At 42.9% G+C, this 18,180-nt stretch overlaps 1 protein-coding gene across 2 annotated transcripts in view; it reads right to left on the reverse strand.

Moving 5' to 3' along the window:
• Window positions 1–2,088: 2,088 nt before the first annotated feature.
• The window catches only part of CNTNAP1 (contactin associated protein 1), a 668,106-nt gene continuing 652,014 nt past the window's right edge, over window positions 2,089–18,180 (reverse strand). For both annotated transcript variants that reach the window (XM_073608280.1, XM_073608279.1), the window contains one exon: window positions 2,089–7,819. In XM_073608280.1, the coding sequence (XP_073464381.1) occupies window positions 7,626–7,819 (194 nt within the window). In that variant the 3' untranslated portion in view covers window positions 2,089–7,625. The remainder of the gene's footprint in view (window positions 7,820–18,180) is intronic.

Here is an 18,180-nt window from a genome sequence, read left to right on the forward strand (position 1 = left end):
ATTGCCACATCTGAGATCAGACTTGGATCATTCATAATTATTTGATCTAGTAATGTATTCTTTCTGGTCAGGAAATCTACCAATTGAGACATGGAGTTGTCCTGTAAAACATGAAATGATGGGCCTTTAATGACTGAGCTGTCCCCTCTGTCCAGTCAATATCAGGATTTTTGAAGCCCCCCATTATGATGACATTGCCCTGCCTTGCTGCCATATTTAATTGTGATAGGCGGTCCAGCTCCTTCTCCTCCTTCAGGTTGGGGAGCCTGTAACATACCCCCACTATTAATTTCCCACTTACTTCTTCTCTTTGAAGTTCTACCCACATGGATTCCACCTCCGCCCTTGGCTCATTTACAATGTCACGCCTCTTCACCACTCTTACATAATTTTTGATACATGGACACACCCTCTACCTTACCTGTCCTTCTGATACAAGGATATTTGCCAGCCAATCATGTGAGCTGTCAAACCAAGTTCCTGTTGTTCCAATAAAGTCTAAGTTCTCCTCATGTAATAGCGGCTGCAGTTCCAGTTTCAATAAAACCATGGCATATTAATTAGCTAGCCTCTAATTGATTTCAAGCTAATGGCTAACCGTTATTTAGAGAATACAGGTATATCACACCCATATTTGCCATAAGCAATATCAAGCAAAACTGAGCCATAGGCCCAAGCTACCCGCACGGGGATCACTGCTGTAAAGTAATAGCAGATTGCAGAGACATTTTATTTGTAAGGCTTGGTGTTTTTTTTTTAATTTCCATTAGATAATGCACACTTATAGATGATCGGTTTTTTTAAGCTTATAGTGACTTTAGAACTATCACCAATCTATGATAAATTGAAATCTAGTTGCACACTTTAAATAATCCTCAATTCTTTTTTGCAGTTATATGAAAGTCATCATGTGTACAGGTTTTGCAGTCTGGTTACTAGAAACAGTCAAGTTAATCTGTCAAACCTTTTACTGCATATCATGTTTTTTGTTGTTTCTTTGGTAGCATCTACCTATCAGTGCTACCTTCTTTGGAGAAGGTGGGTCCTTGACAGCACCCTGTAGGGCATACCTTGATGACACTTGCTGTCATTTAGTATGGAAGTTTGATGTTGGGCATGGTGTCAGTGGAAACTCTGCTTGCTTATATGGGGGAGCACAGGGAAGAGAAAAGAAACATACTTGAGTCAATGGGACTGGGATGGACAGCAAAAACAAAAATAAGTAGATTTGCTAAAGTTGGAGTTCAGCTTTAAGATAAAAATAAGGACTGGTATCGACATGCTTTATGCTTGGGTCAATGTCATCACTTTGAGGTGTTTCTGGTAAAATTCAGATTTTATTGACTGATGCATTTGACCTGTGAATTACCTCTTTCTGAAATGCATTTGCCATGCTTCAAATCAGTTTTGCATTCCTATAGACTAGTATAGGAACGCAATACATGTTAAAACGAATAAAAGCCTGTTGACACAGGCCCACATGGACATGGGTGCATTTTGCAATCTTGATTTTACTACCTTCTGTTGCACCATCATATGTGTCAGTAGTAGTGATTTTTGTGTCTTTCCATGCCATTGAGTATATACAGTGTATTGTATATTGATCACCTTGTAAAACAACCAATTCAGTTTAAAATAGAAATGAAAGACAAAACATTTGTATATAGATTTTTATAAATACCTCCCCCCCCCGCCTTTTTTTTTTTATAAGTGATCACTTTCCCTCTGTTCTCAGATGCATAATAGCTGGGGGGAGGAGAAGCAACAGCACACTGATCTTCCCAGTGAATGGCTGTGCAGGGAGGTCATGTCAGGAGTCTGATCATTGGAGAAGAGCAAGCTGAGTCCCCTGCTTTGCTAGAGAACTGACCACATTGTGTTCTCCTGCCTAGTGTGGTCAGTTTTTAATAGGAAAGCAGAGGGACTGGCAGGAACACCAGGGCTTTCACACAAAGGAAGCAATACAAAGAGAACAGAAGATTTTTTCATAAAAGTACATGGCACAGCAGACACATATCAGGAAAATGAAATGTTGGGGTAACAAACACTTTAAAAGACAACTGACATAATCATTGCACATACCAGACATATTTTCTAATCACTTTATTTGTATAACTTCAGGTCTTGTTGAAGAGAATGAGTTTGTAAAAATACATAGTTTTATTTTTTTTAACATACATTTTTAAATATATATATATGTGTTTGTGTCACCATATTACATTCTATAGAGGGAGACTGTTGTAATAATGAAGTTTTGAATGTGTTAATTGAATAGAATTAGGACAGGTAAGTATTAAATTAACAAGAGCACCAGATATGCATTGGTTTGGGTAAAGAGAAAGATCTTCCAAGGCAAATACCAGGGCAAAGCATTGAAGGGTCACTAAATCTAAAATACAAATTGCTTTATCTATCAATAAGTAAAGGCACCAATAACAGTCACAAATATGAATATAGGTCAGACAGACTAACTGGACATATTGTGGATATAGATACATGCTTGACCAAAATGACTATGTTGCATGATAATCAAGTTGTAACTTTTTACTGGCAAATATTAGTAATAGCCATGTCATTATGACCACTCTGAACACTCTGTAAAATGTGTGTCCATTCTTTATCTGAATACACTAATGGTAAATAACAGACCAGACTTTCATATCATGTTTATATTCAATCTGATGTCCACTACATGGAACCAAACTAGACATTTGGGAAGGTGGAAAGTTATATAGAACATGATTACCTTTTAGTTTTATATTCTCTGCAGGTCTATTTGGGGTGTTATAAATCATGAGAATATTTGTTAAAGGTGTTTTTTTGGAACAGAGGCTTGCCCTGTGATGGCCAGTGATGTCAATAGTCACTGTCCAAAACTGTCAATTCTGTGAGGGGGGCTCTTCACCCTATCACATAGGACTTCCTGCAGAAATATTTCCGAAGAGCACCCTATGGGCTCAGTATGTGATGAAGTGCACGCTGAAGAACTCTCCTGCCCAACCATCTCCCAGTATTCCCCCCCGGCTCTTGGCTGATAGGACAGGGAGAGGTGCTATATGCATACTTCAAATCAGTAATGTGATAGTAATAGTTCAGTTGATGTCAGCAATACCCACAATAAACCTTTAGGAGGATGTTCTACCCATTGCACAGAAAGAAGACAGAAGGCAGAGCTTACTGTGGACTATAGAAAGAATTCTGATGTAAAATACACAGCTGTGCCATGATGTAAACTCTTATGTGGACCATAGAACCCATTAAATGAACATTTTTAACCTTCATAATTTTGGTGATTGTCTTAATCAGAAAATTGCTGTACATTTTTAGAATTTGTGAATGTTCTCAGTAACTCTTTAAAAGGAATAGAAATTACCGATCACAGCCTAGGTACTGTTGGATGTTTGTCAGTGACCTTAATTCCAAAACTGGGCAATAACATCTTCATTGGTGGCTTGGCTGTGACAGGTACTGTTGATAAAATTCACCGCTATATAAGCCAGTTTGTATTTTATGTTTGTGGATCTTGAAATGTCTGCATGGGATGTCATACCAGTTTGTGCTTGCCTATATTGTAGTGTCACTTCAAACAATAAGGAAAACATAGTGAAAGCCATGCAACTGTTTAGGATTTTGAAGGACTACTCAAAGGATATCTTGAGCAGCATCAAAAATACACTTAAAGCCATATGTGCTTTACCAGCAATTTGTTGGAAACCACTGAATTAGAATTGTATTTTGTTACATTGGTGATTTGCCTTCATACATATAGGCACTGTTCAGTCACTGTGACTGTAATTGGTCAAATATAATTTTAACAAACTCCACTTTTGTTAAGAAAAAACAATTTGCACCTTGCAGGGATTTTAAACTTTGTTTCAAATTCTTTTTGGGGGGTGTTCAGTACCCGGTGTATAGAATGCCTCCATATTATTTTAAATTTTTTAACAGTTTTAGGAAGTTACAAAGACAGTAGACTGAAATTGAAACAGGATTAAATTACAAAAGGGTTTGTGAACCATTTTAACAGATTTTTTTTTTTTAGGCCCCTTTCACACTGGGCACTGATCCCCGCTGAGCAGGCAGATGACAGGTCCGTGTCTGCTCTGCTGATGCAGAGCGGTCACAGACTCTGCTGTTCTCTATGGGCTGTCAGAGGTAGACTGCCTGTCCATTATCATCCATTTTCATCCAACTATCAACCGGCCCAATCCCCAGCTGTCTGTTTTAGCGGATTGGATGTCAGTGGACACATGTCTGCTGACATCTGCCGCTCCATAGAGGGCAATTGATGGTCAGACTGGGTCCTCCTAAAAAAACTGACAGGCGGACCCATCCGTCCGTCAGTGTGAAAAGGGCCAGTGGAGTTTTTATTTAAATCTAAGATAGCTGTTCACATAAATAACATTTCAAATTAACATTTAATTTCACGTGTCAGATCTATTATGGTATTCCTATGAGAAAGTCTTTCTGTTACCAAACCCTTTTTTTTGTTATTTTCATCAAATCTAATAAAATATGATAGGTTTGTGTTGGAAAAAAAAAGCCCAGCTTCTCTACCCAGGCCTTCCCTTCTTGGATCTTCTCATTCTTCGAGCCTTATGTATAATGTATTATTGCAGAGGGCAATGTTGTATAGCATAGCAGCCAATCAAAAATATTCTTTTATCATTAGTTTGATCATGCAGTGATCTATCATTTCTGATTGGTTGCTGGTCGATGTTCTTGCATTGTATATTAGCATCTTTTTTTTCTATGATAGGTAAAAATGAGAACTGTGCAGATGATCTGTAGCAAACACTAGAAAATGTGAGGGAATTTAACAACTGTCCATCTATATTATAGCCAGTGTATGTTTTACCTTGGACTAGTCTGGCTTATCTATAAAATGTATCACCCAGCATTAATGGCTACCATTTTTTTACTTCTGCTGCAAAAAATGGCTGTATTTATGTAAGCTGCTTCAGATCAGGCCACAATCAAGCCATATATCAATGATGCATCTAAATATAAAGTGATTCCCTTGTTTTTGCACAACTCTGTACTGTGAAAGCATTCTTATTTATTCTATTATTTACAAAGCCACATTGTTGTAATTGTGGCATATTCAAGGTATGTCATTGTTTTGGCAGTGTATTGAGAGAAAATTATACCGAGATCTAGGCTGTGGCAGCATCCAAACAGAAAACCACAGTGGCCGTGGAACACTCAACCCTGTCCAACTATCACCTGATATGGAGATTTAGGCCGTGGCAATGTCCATACAGAAAATCAGAAATGTCAGGAAACGCACACCAGTCCACCTTATAAAGCTTTTTCGGTGTTGCATCTAATTTATTATTCTCCTCAGTAAAACTGTTAGTACCTAATGTCACTATTTTCTTAGTCAGAAAAATAAGCCAAAAAATTAGTAGGCCATTTTTGGCACTTTAGCCTGAGACAAAATTGTATTATTATGTCAATAGAAGTGATAACTGTGCAGAAACTACTTTAAAGTAGAACAATGGGTAAAATAAAAAATAAAAAACATATATCATGCAATCTGTCAACAGCATTAAAGTTTGCAGTTTTTGTTTCCCCCCCAGTAAACCTTTTTATTGCTTGTTGATCCTATCAGTATATCTGTCATTTTCTGCTTTTTTAAAATCACATGTGCATCTAAGATCGCTCTATTCATAGGATGGCAACACTTGTGTGCAGTTTCTCTGCAAAGCAAACAGTATTTTCACCCTTTTACAGTGGAAAAAGAATGGCTCTACTTCCAGGATCGACAGATAAGCTGTTGTTACAGGGGGAACACAAAAAAGAAAAGCTGCTGTGTTAATGCTACATCATATATGGCATTCTTGATTTACTTCTACTTTAAGGTTGGAACTACAGAGGTAATTTTTACTAGTTATTTATTGTGCTGTGAAAATCTCTAGCAATTAATTGCTAATAAGATGAAACAATTGGCTGCTTTTTGTCTAAATTATAAAAGGGACATGGCAATGATGACACAAATTTCCAATTTTAATTAATTGATGACTACTATGTTACCGGTGTACCTTACATTACAATTTCTGTTCTGCAATTAACTGTTAAGCTGGGGTTATATGTTAGCAGAAATTTGAGTAAACATTTGTATGGGAATTCTGAGAACATTTGAGCCGTTCAAAAGTATTTCAAGATTTAATTTGCTCTTAACATTTAATTCTGGAATGTATGGACCACATACACTGTTAAACATTCATACATTTGAGACATTTTTTCCATCCTGCTCCTTCACAACAGTTGAAAACTAGTCAATTTTACCCCACTAATGATTAGAAAAATGAATGCTCTTACAACAAAAAATGTCAGATTAAATTCATCTAGTGTATACCCAGCTTTATCCTTGGCTGTTAAGCCATCCATGTGGTTCCAACATCATACTACTGACACTGCATTTCTGCATGAAGTCAAATATCATATTCTAATGTCCTCACAGCAACTGAACACATGAAAGAAGAGAAAGTGGCTGGTGTGACCCCAAGTAAGTAGTCTTTCATCAAACATCTTCCATCTGAAACCAAGTTCACATTGTGCTTGAATTATTTGATGTGAAATATCCAAGCTTGAAATTGGTACATAAAGCAACCTGCATTATCCACTAGTGGTCCTTTAAGATATGTATATGCTATCTATAGTCTAAGAATTTTGGAGGTCTTGTTTGTTTCTCTTTGCATTTTTGGAAGGTCTTGGATGGGGGGGTTGAATATCATCCAGAAAAGCACTCTATACCTCCAGATCTTTGGATGTCGGGTGAATTTTCCAAAGGTTACTTTGGAATCTTGTGAGTTAGAAAAAATGAAATGGCATTGTTTTAAGTCCTCATATATGAACATACCCATCCATCTATGCTTTATTTTACAGTGGCCATTCAATGGACTACAGCTGTGTCAGTAAGAACTAGTGTCTTTTACTGATACAACCATAAAAGTTTCTTCTCTTTAAAAGTCAGCTTAGTTTTTTAGTGATCCTTATGTTTCTATCAGCGGAGGAATTTAACTCAGTATATTTTATTGGCAGCCACACTGAGAGGAAACTACAGATTTTTTTTTTATTCAGCCCCACAGTATTTGGATGCATAATACCATGTCCTGGGGTCACTGCTTTGAGATTTGGCTGCACACTTGCCATTAAATAGGCATCTGTAGACAGGTGGCCCAGAACAGGCTAAAGCATACAAGTTTAACAACATATGCAAAAAATGTATATAATTAGATGGGTTAGTCTCTGTTGAAAACAGTGGCCTTAAAACCTGGATAACAATGGAAGATCTTTGAATCTTTTACTAGAAATATAGAGACAACAAGTACAACAAGCAGATTCTAACAATTGCTTGTGCAGTTTGAAGGATTGGTTGCAAAAGATATCAAGCTAAAGATGAATGGAATACTCACTCCACAAAGACCTTGATTTTTCTTCACTGATCTGGCTGAAGACACATCTAATATTGTCCATTGTTCTTGTTATTTTGTGGTTCATCCACAAAACCACACTGGACCAACAAGTAGGAGTATCTCAAAGTGCCTGTGGCAGTTGTTCCTGGACATCCTGAACTGATGGCTGATGCTTCCTGGATGCTGCTCCCCTATAGCCTAGGGTTATTCTGTTGTCCCTCCTTCCTCCTCTATTTGGGGAAGGGGCTGCTCTTTTCTTGCCGAGGAAGACTTTGGAGCGCTAGGAGCGTCTATAGCTTTGGGCTCATTGGTAAGATAAGAACCCTTATATCGGTGAAAATAGTGGTAAACCAGAAAGAGAGCAGCAACTCCAAGGAGGAATAAAAAGATCACTATGACTGGGTAGAAGAAAAAATATATTATAATAATTATTATAAGTAGAAAATATTTTTAATGCATATTAAAGCTACACTATATTGTCAACAGTATTGGGACACCTGCCTTTACATGCACATGAACTTTAATGGCATCCCAGTCTAATGCCCTGTACACACAGTCGGATTTTCCTGAGGAAAATGTTCGATGGGAGCCTTTTATTGGAAAATCCGACCGTGTGTAGGCTGCATCGGACAGTTTCCATCGGAATTTCCGTCGCACAAAATTTGAGATCTGGTTCTCAAATTTTCTGACAACAAAATCCGTTCGTGTAAATTCCGATTGTGTGTACACAATTCCGACGCACAAAGTGCTACGCATGCTCAGAATCAAGCAGAAGAGCCACACTGGCTATTGAACTTCATTTTTCTCTAGTACGTGTTGTATGTCAACTCGTTCTTGACGTTTAGAATTTCCGACCAACTGCACTATGACCCGCATGCTTGGCCAATCACAGCGCCGTCTGAACAGAGAGCCGTAATTGGCCAAAGCCAAGGAGGCTTTAGCCAATTATGGCTCAGGGGATTTAGTACATGCCCCACACTATATAAGGCCACCTGCAGGGCGGCCCTGTGTAGTGTGTGTTCCGGCGTTGAGAGAGATAGATAGATAGACAGAGAGACAGTGTCATTTGATTTAAGTTAGATAGATTAGGCAGGACAGTCAGTGAGTTAGCTGCACTTACAGTGTATTGTGTATATATATATATATATATATATATATGCATCCCAGGTGTTGTGTGTGTGTGTGTGTGTGTGTGTGTGTGTGTGTATATATATATATATATATATATATATTACACTGTATTCAGTTTAGCTAGATCCGTTCCTGTTATCTTGCTACTGATAGGCAGGCTTTTCTTGTTACAGTATTTACAGCTACCTGAAGAAAATTGCTGGTGTTCTTTTGATCCTATTAGTACCACAGTCTGGCAGCTAGACTATTTACAGCTAGTGTAGTGCGTCTTCCTCACTGTGTTCAGTTAAAGCTACAAGTTAGTTTAGTGTGACCTCTGCACAGTGTTCAGCTAAAACTACAAGTTAGTGTAGTGCACAGTGTTCAGCTAAAGCTACAAGTTAGGGTAGTGCGTCCTCCTCACAGTGTTCAGCTAAAGCTACAAGTTAGTGTAGTGCGTCCTCCTCACAGTGTTCAGCTAAAACTACAAGTTAGTGTAGTGTGACCTCTGCACAGTGTTCAGCTAAAGCTACAAGTTAGTGTAGTGCGTCCTCCTCAGTGTTCAGCTAAAACTACAAGTTAGTGTAGTGCGACCTCTGCACAGTGTTCAGCTAAAGCTACAAGTTAGTGTAGTGCGTCCTCCTCACAGTGTTCAGCTAAAACTACAAGTTAGTGTAGTGCGACCTCTGCAGAGTGTTCAGCTAAAGCTACAAGTTAGTGCGGTGCATCCTCTGAACAGTGTTCAGCTAAAGCTACAAGTTAGTGTAGTGCGTCCTCCTCACAGTGTTCAGCTAAAACTACAAGTTAGTGTAGTGCGAGCTCTGCACAGTGTTCACCTAAAGCTACCTGTAGAAGGTTGGTGGTGTTTTCCTGATCCTATCACTACCGCAGACAGCTAAATAAGCTACAAGTTAGTTTTTTGCGAGCTCTGCACAGTGTTCAGCTAAAGCTACCTGTAGAAGGTTGGTGGTGTTTTCCTGATCCTATCACTACCGCAGGCAGCTAAATAAGCTACAAGTTATTTTTTTGCGAGCTCTGCACAGTGTTCAGCTAAAGCTACCTGTAGAAGGTTGGTGGTGTTTTCCTCATCATATCACTACCGCAGGCAGCTAAATAAGCTACAAGTTAGTGTAGTGCGGGCTCTGCACAGTGTTAAGCTAAAGCTACCTGTAGAAGGTTGGTGGTGTTTTCCTGATCCTAACACTACCGCAGGCAGCTAAATAAGCTACAAGTTAGTGTAGTGCGTCGTCCTCACAGTGTTCAGCTAAAACTACAAGTTAGTGTAGTGTGACCTCTGCACAGTGTTCAGCTAAAGCTACAAGTTAGTGTAGTGCGTCCTCCTCAGTGTTCAGTTAAAACTACAAGTTAGTGTAGTGCGACCTCTGCACAGTGTTCAGCTAAAGCTACAAGTTAGTGTAGTGCGTCGTCCTCAGTGTTCAGCTAAAACTACAAGTTAGTGTAGTGCGACCTCTGCACAGTGTTCAGCTAAAGCTACAAGTTAGTGTAGTGCATCCTCCTCACAGTGTTCAGCTAAAACTACAAGTTAGTGTAGTGCGAGCTCTGCACAGGGTTCAGCTAAAGCTACCTGTAGAAGGTTGGTGGTGTTTTCCTGATCCTATCACTAACGCAGGCAGCTAAATAAGCAGGCTTGTCTTGTTACAGTATTTACAGCTACCTGAAGAAAATTGCTGGTGTTCTTTTGATCCTATTAGTACCACAGTCAGGCAGCTAGACTATTTACAGCTAGTGTAGTGCGTCCTCCTCACTGTGTTCAGTTAAAGCTACAAGTTAGTTTAGTGTGACCTCTGCACAGTGTTCAGCTAAAACTACAAGTTAGTGTAGTGCACAGTGTTCAGCTAAAGCTACAAATTAGGGTAGTGCGTCCTCCTCACAGTGTTCAGCTAAAACTACAAGTTAGTGTAGTGTGACCTCTGCACAGTGTTCAGCTAAAGCTACAAGTTAGTGCAGTGCGTCCTCCTCACAGTGTTCAGCTAAAACTACAAGTTAGTGTAGTGCGACCTCCGCAGAGTGTTCAGCTAAAGCTACAAGTTAGTGTAGTGCGTCCTCCTCACAGTGTTCAGCTAAAACTACAAGTTAGTGTAGTGCGAGTTCTGCACAGTGTTCACCTAAAGCTACCTGTAGAAGGTTGGTGGTGTTTTCTTGATCCTATCACTACCACAGGCAGCTAAATAAGCTACAAGTTAGTTTTTTGCGAGCTCTGCACAGTGTTCACCTAAAGCTACCTGTAGAAGGTTGGTGGTGTTTTCCTGATCCTATCACTACCACAGGCAGCTAAATAAGCTACAAGTTAGTGTAGTGCGTCCTCCTCACAGTGTTCAGCTAAAACTACAAGTTAGTGTAGTCTAACCTCTGCACAGTGTTCAGCTAAAGCTACCTGTAGAAGGTTGGTGGTGTTCTCATACTACAGGCAGGCAGTTGATTTTGCTAGCTGCAGTATCAGCATAGATATATATATATATATATATATATATATATATATATATATATATATATATCTATCTATCTATCTATCCCAGCTTAGTGCAGCTACAGGCCATTAGTATGTATGGAAGGCCAACAAGGAGACTCAGACAGTCACAAGCCAATAAAAGAGGGCAAGCAGGCTCTGTGTCTAGAGGCAACAGTGCTGGTCATGGAGACGGTGCATCCTCATCAGCACGTGGCCGTGGGGCACGCTTGGCCTTTTTTTCAGCAGCTGGCTGTGTTGAGCCGCAACATGCGGAAGACTTGGTCGGGTGGATGACCAAGCCGTCCTCATCCTCCTCATTCTCTCTCACACAAAAGAAGGCAGGGAGTAGGGAGTGCCGCAGTTCGCTGCTTCTGTCGGCAGGTGTCCCAACCCCCCACACACAGGGAAAAACACAGGGGACTATTTCGGTACTGAAGGTAGTAGGGTATTAGTACAAAAGGGTGAAGAGGAGATAATAGGATAAAAACTATATTTTTAATAGAAATCCATTTTAAAAGAATGTATATAACACAATAATGCAATGACATATACAGTTGCAATACAGGACAAGGCAATATATACAACCGCATGAATTGCATCCAGTAATAACAGAGATTGTAACAATGACTTGGATTCTCGACCGGTTTCGCGGTATTCACCGCTTCCTCAGGAGAGTAAAGTCTAAAATGTAGCATAAAAAACAAATAAATATACAAAGATTCACAGATGCGTAAAGTTTTTGTAATGGTGGCAGCGAGGTCATTGAAATTACATTGAACAATAATATACAGGTTGAATAAAGAAAGGACAGGCTCACCCGCTCAGGTATTCTCTGTAGATATATGGGGCCCCATACAATTCCCCCTGCGACGAACACAGGGGATAACAGAACAGCCTCTGGTGGGTAAAATATTTAGGTAATTGGTATATGTGTGGGTCATTGAACCACAACACAGAGTAAGGCGTGAAAAAGTAGAGGGGTACCCATAAATTACCTCTAAGTTTGGAACCCAGTGTGCAAAGAACAGAGACTAGAATTAGAGTGGTTAAGGGAAAAAAGAAGAGGGAGAAAGGAAGAAGAAGGGAGGAAGGTAATAGGAAGGAGGGGAGGGGGGGAGAAATGGGGGGGGGAGGGGGGGGAAGGGAAGGGGAGGGACAGGGAAGGGGGGAGGGGTTGGGGGTGGGGGGAGGGGGAGGAGGAGGAGGGGGAGGGGGAAGTGGGAAAAGGGGGGGGGGGGCGGGAAGGGGGGAGGGGGAAACTGGGGGGGGGAGGGAACGGGGGGGTTTTTAGGGGGGAAAAGGGGGGAGAGAGGGGGGGAAAAGGTGGGCGAGTGGGGAGGGGGGGGGGGGAGGGAAAGGAAAGATAGGAGGATAGAGTGGTGAGCAGGGCCTAGGATTAGGTCCAAGTGAAAATTAGGCAAGGCTGAAAGAAAAGGAAGGAGAATGCACACAGGTAATAGGGACCATAACTTACCCCTGCAACGTGATCAGCGAGGGCGGTGAAATATAGTGAAAAGGGAGCATACAATGGTAAGGATCGGGGGGTACAATCGTTTAAACGATCCAGGCGCTCATGAAAGCTCCACACAGCTGGAGTCACTGATATGTGCAAAAGGGATAATGGCCATAGCAGCTGTAATAAAGTAGGGTAAATTACATTCCAAGATGACAGGAGGGGGGAGAACAGTGCCCACAAAACAGAGCGACATAAACGGTAGCTCAATAAAGGGTATCAAAACATAGGCAATGAGAATAAGTAACAGTTACCAAGAGGTGTGAAGGTAACAAATTATATATATATTCCCCCATGAAGAAAAGATGGTAGCATATCAGTATGGAGACACATATAGGTGCTGGGAGCAGCCGCTGTGTGTGGAAAGGCAATGATTCACCAGGTCCAGAATGGGTGAGAAGAGAAACCGAGGAGAGAGGTCAGCCACCAGGAAAGAAGTAACAGGGAAGGGACGGAAAGGGGAGCAGGGAGGGAGGGGGGAGAAGGTAAAATTTACCCAGATGCTGCTCCTCGTTGAGCGCCACGTCAGAGGACTGTAGGCCTGTACAGCGGCCGTGTCCGGCCGCTATAAAAGCACCCCAACCCGGAAGTCAGGGACGGCAAGAAGAAGGCGGTCCCTGACGTCACCGGGTCAGCTCGCCCGCACTGCGCAGGTGCACTGTAAGTGCTACTGCGCAAGCGCGCGCTCCTGACAAAGGGAATCTAGTTCCCAAACAAGGAGACGCAAGCAGTCACAAGACTGCCAGGGCGAGCATGTGTCCGTCGCACAGGAGGAGGGTCGGGGCAAGACATACCAACAGAGTCTGATGACGGGGAAGGGAGCCTGACCTTGTACAGCAACACAGCAAAACAGCATGGTACAGCATAATGAAATAAAAAATAAAACGGATATAAATACAAATGTTGTGTGAAGTTAAATGGAGTGTCAGCCACCCATAGCTTTAGAGAATGAAACTCAGGCAGACATGGTCAATACATTGATACTTGGCCCTAAGGGTGCCACGATGGGGGTAAAAGAAGGGGGGGAGGAATAAGGGGGAGTGGGAGAAAAAAAAAAAAAGGGGGGAAGGGGGGAGGGGGGAAGGAGGGAGAAAAGGAGAGGGGAGGTGAAGGGGGAGGGGAGGGGGGGGGGGAGAGGGGAGGTGAAGGGGGAGGGGAGGGGGGGGGAAGGGGGTGGTGGGGGGGAGGAAGAGGGAAAGGGGGGGGAAAAAGAGGGGGGGGAAGGGGGGAGAGGAAAAGGGGAGGGGGACGGAGGGGAGGAAGGGAGAGCAAGGGGAAAGGGAGTGAACGTGATCTCATAAGAAAGCCCTATAGGACACCGACTCGTTTAGGCCAGGCGGGGTGGTGGCGTTGAGTCGCTGGATCCAGAGGGACTCTCTCTGCAGTATCGAGCGATCCCAATCGCCACCTCTAGGGCTGGGTTTCACCACCTCTAATACCAGAAATTTGGCCACGGAATTATCGAATCTATGATAAAATCCGATGTGTCGGCCAATAGTAGTCAATTTACCGTTTTCTGAGTCGTAGAGGTGGTCACCAATTCTCTGCCTGAGTTCCCTAATAGTTGTGCCCACATAGAAGGCTTTGCATACACACTTCATGAGGTAGATGACCCCCTTTGTAGCACAGTTCGCGAAGGTCCGTGGAACCAGGATTTCTCCGTTAGGTAGGGTCACTGTTCTGCTTTCGTGGACCCAAGGGCACCGGGGACATTCCCCACATTGGAATGTGCCATTGGGGCCACTACGCGCAGGTTTGGTGGGATTGTAGTGGCTCGCAGTAAGTTGATCGCGTAGCGATCGAGCTCTGCGAAAGACCACTTCAGGTGTATGTCTAATGTATTTATTTAAAGTGTGATGTTCAGCCAAAAGGTGCCAGTGTTTGGCTAGGATATTCCGCAACACATGATGGTGTGCTGAGTAAGTGGTAATAAATCTTACAGTTTCTGTAGGGAGCGACGGTTTCCTATCTTTAAAAAGGAGAGAGGTTCGTGAACGGGACAGGGACTTGTTATACGCTTTACGCAAGGTGGTAGAGGAGTAGCCTCGTCGTAAGAGGCGAACGCGCAAGGCTTTAGCCTGGCGTTTAAAGTCAAGGTCATGTGTGCAGTTCCTGCGTAGGCGTAGGTATTGGGCATAAGGTATGCTCCGTATCAAGGAAGTGGGATGGGCACTCGTGGCAAATAGTAAGGTGTTCCCCGCCGTGGGTTTTCTATACAGGTCCGTTCCTAGGGTACCATCCGGATGTTTAATGATTAGTAGGTCTAGAAAGGGGATTTGTTCAGTCTCGATTTTGAAGGTAAATTTAAGGTTTAGGTCATTATTATCGAGTTGACGTAAGAATTGCAAAAGTTTTTCCCTGGAGCCCGACCAGACCAGGAACAGGTCATCAATAAAGCGAAACCATACCAAGATGTCGTTTAGGAACTCTGTGTATTGGTCATGAGCATGGATCTGTCGCTCCCAGCCCCCCAAGTATAAGTTGGCATATGCTGGGGCGCAGGACGTCCCCATTGCAACACCCTGTATTTGCAAAAATAACTGATCGTCAAAAGTAAAGTAGTTCTTGGTTAAAATAAAGTACAGTAGTGTCAATATGAACTGGTTCAGGGGCCAGGTCGTTGTATCTTGTTCAGCCAGGAAGGATCCAGCCGTCCGTACGCCCTGCTCGTGGGGGATACTGGAGTAAAGAGCCTCAATATCAACAGCCACGAGCAGGGCGTCGGGAGGGATCTGGATACCCTCAAGGTGTTGTAGCAGGTCGGTGGTATCCCTGATGTACGACGGGAGGCTACGGACATGGGGCATAAGGAAAGCGTCAACAAATTTGCTTGCATTGTCTGTTAAGGAGCCTATCCCCGACACTATGGGTCTTCCGGGAGGGCGATGCATATCTTTGTGAGTCTTGGGTAAAGAGTAAAAGGTAGGGGTGCGTGGGAATTTGGGGACCAGGAACTCCAAGGTGTCTTTGTCAATGAGGCCTGAGAAATAGGCCTCAGTGCAAAGAGCCCGGAGTTCCTGTACGAAGGACAGAACGTGAGTAGGGGAGATGGGTCTATACCAATGTTTGTTGTTCAAAATAGCAAGGCACATAGATTGATATTGGTGATTGGTCATGAGGACAATGTTCCCACCCTTGTCTGATTGTTTGATCACAATATCAGAACGTTGCTGTAGGGACCGGAGGGCTCGAATTTGACTATGATCGAGGTTTGGGGAGAAGTCGGGCCATTTTTGTTTCTTAAGGTCGCTAATTGTGGCTCGCAGGAAGGCCCATATCTCGGGACAGGTGTTGAGATCGGGGAACCTGCGGGATCGTAAACGGAAGGATTTCGGTAAAGGTATATGTCTAGGGTCGACCGGAGGGTCACACCTATTGGGTGCAGGGGAGACAGGTAGATCTGTCCCTGCTAGCGATACACTTGGGGAGCTAGTGACACAATCCATGCTATCCTGTGAGGCTGCGGTGTCTCCGGTATTTCCCTCGTCAAAGAGGAGCATTAGGTCACGGAGCGCCCTGAATTCCTCCATCGAGAAACCCTTGGTGCGCTCCGTGAGCTCGCGCTCCAGTCCCTGATTGATGCGGTCTTTATCATACATGAATCTAAAAGTTAAATTACGTGCAAATAAGTAAAGATCTTTAATTGTTTCAGTAACCTTAAGCGCATCAAGGGGACAAAAGCCCAATCCTAATTGAAGTATCGAAATTTCCCCATTGTTAAGTGTGTAGGGAGTGAGGTTAATGACATTGTGATCAGTGTAATGTGAGGAGGGAGGTGTTATTGGGACGGTGGGGGTTTTAGGACGTACGCATCTAGGTTGCTCTGTTGTTTTTTTAGATCTAAAAAAATAGCATCTTCGTTAACCTTAGTGTATTTATTGGTCATTAGACCTGAATTCAAAATTTTAGGAATGGTGCCGTGCAGTGTAGAGTAACCAGTTGCCCCTTCCACGGGGGTATTGGTATCCTGCGAGGTTTGTGTAGGAGGTGCCTGGGTCGGTCTAGGGCCTCTAGGGCCTTTCTTATCTTTTTTGGGATTTGTGGGTGGGGTGTTGCCTCCAAAGCGGAGTCTCTTGCGTGAAGCATTAAGTGCAGATGAAGTGGTGGGTTGAGTGATATTTAAAGAAGATACCGTAGAGGATAATGATGAGTCTGATTCAATGTCAGTGGTGAAGTTTCTATTATTGGTACGGGGGGGGCCTCGTCTACCTCGGCCTCTCCCAGGCCAACGGTAGGCCAAACCCTCAGTGAAAGCAGCTTTATCCTTTCCAAATTTAATCTGTTTCTTGACGATGATATCTTTATTCATGATTTCCAAGCGTTCTCTAAGGTCTTTCCACTTGGTTTTAAAAACCGTATTGTCGGTCAAGTGGGAATATTCAGCATTCAGTCGCTCGATATCACCGTCAAGAAGGCTCATTTCGAGGGTATATTGAGTAATCAGTAATCCGATTAATTCCAGACTATTTTTGGTTAGGATGTCCTCCCAGGTTTTTTTAAAATCCACTGAGGGGTCCTTGAGGGTAGGGAAGGTCTGCCCCCTCAGGCCCAAGGGGCAGACTTTCTCGGTGACATAGAGTTTAAAATATTCAATGTGCCAATGTAAATGGGACTTACGTTTAAGGAGTTTAGACATTCGCGCAAAGAACGTTGAAATATCGTCATCAATTTTATGTTCATTCAGACAGGTGGTTTTCAAGTTGGACATGAAGCCCGTCCAGTCTGTACCTAGAACATCCATATTGTCCCAGGCTGCCGACGGCAATCCCTAAAGTGAGTTGTGCTGACACAATACAAAAAACTGAAAAATATGGTGAAAAGTAAAATCAAAAAAGTATACAAATCCAGGCGCTGAAAAAAAAGGGACGTATCAAAGGGTGTTGCTGTTCACCCTGAGGTCCAGAGAAGTTATGGGTGTATTATCCACCCTGTGTATACAATAGGACAGAGCGCCTACGATTAAATAGTTAAGTTATCAAGTATAAAGTACCATCATCCCAACAATCTACTACAAAAGAAGGCAGGGAGTAGGGAGTGCCGCAGTTCGCTGCTTCTGTCGGCAGGTGTCCCAACCCCCCACACACAGGGAAAAACACAGGGGACTATTTCGGTACTGAAGGTAGTAGGGTATTAGTACAAAAGGGTGAAGAGGAGATAATAGGATAAAAACTATATTTTTAATAGAAATCCATTTTAAAAGAATGTATATAACACAATAATGCAATGACATATACAGTTGCAATACAGGACAAGGCAATATATACAACCGCATGAATTGCATCCAGTAATAACAGAGATTGTAACAATGACTTGGAAGGGAAGGGGAGGGACAGGGAAGGGGGGAGGGGGTGGGGGGGAGGGGGAAGGGGGGAGGGGGTGGGGGGGAGGGGGAAGTGGGAAAAGGGGGGGGGGGCGGGAAGGGGGGAGGGGGAAACCGGGGGGGGAGGGAATGGGGGGGGTTTTTAGGGGGGAAAAGGGGGGAGAGAGGGGGGGAAAAGGTGGGCGAGTGGGGAGGGGGGGGGAGAGGGAAAGGAAAGATAGGAGGATAGAGTGGTGAGCAGGGCCTAGGATTAGGTCCAAGTGAAAATTAGGCAAGGCTGAAAGAAAAGGAAGGAGAATGCACACAGGTAATAGGGACCATAACTTACCCCTGCAACGTGATCAGC

The sequence above is a fragment of the Aquarana catesbeiana genome, linkage group LG12 (genome assembly GCF_042186555.1).
Source record: "Aquarana catesbeiana isolate 2022-GZ linkage group LG12, ASM4218655v1, whole genome shotgun sequence".
Taxonomy (NCBI): Eukaryota; Metazoa; Chordata; class Amphibia; order Anura; family Ranidae; genus Aquarana; species Aquarana catesbeiana.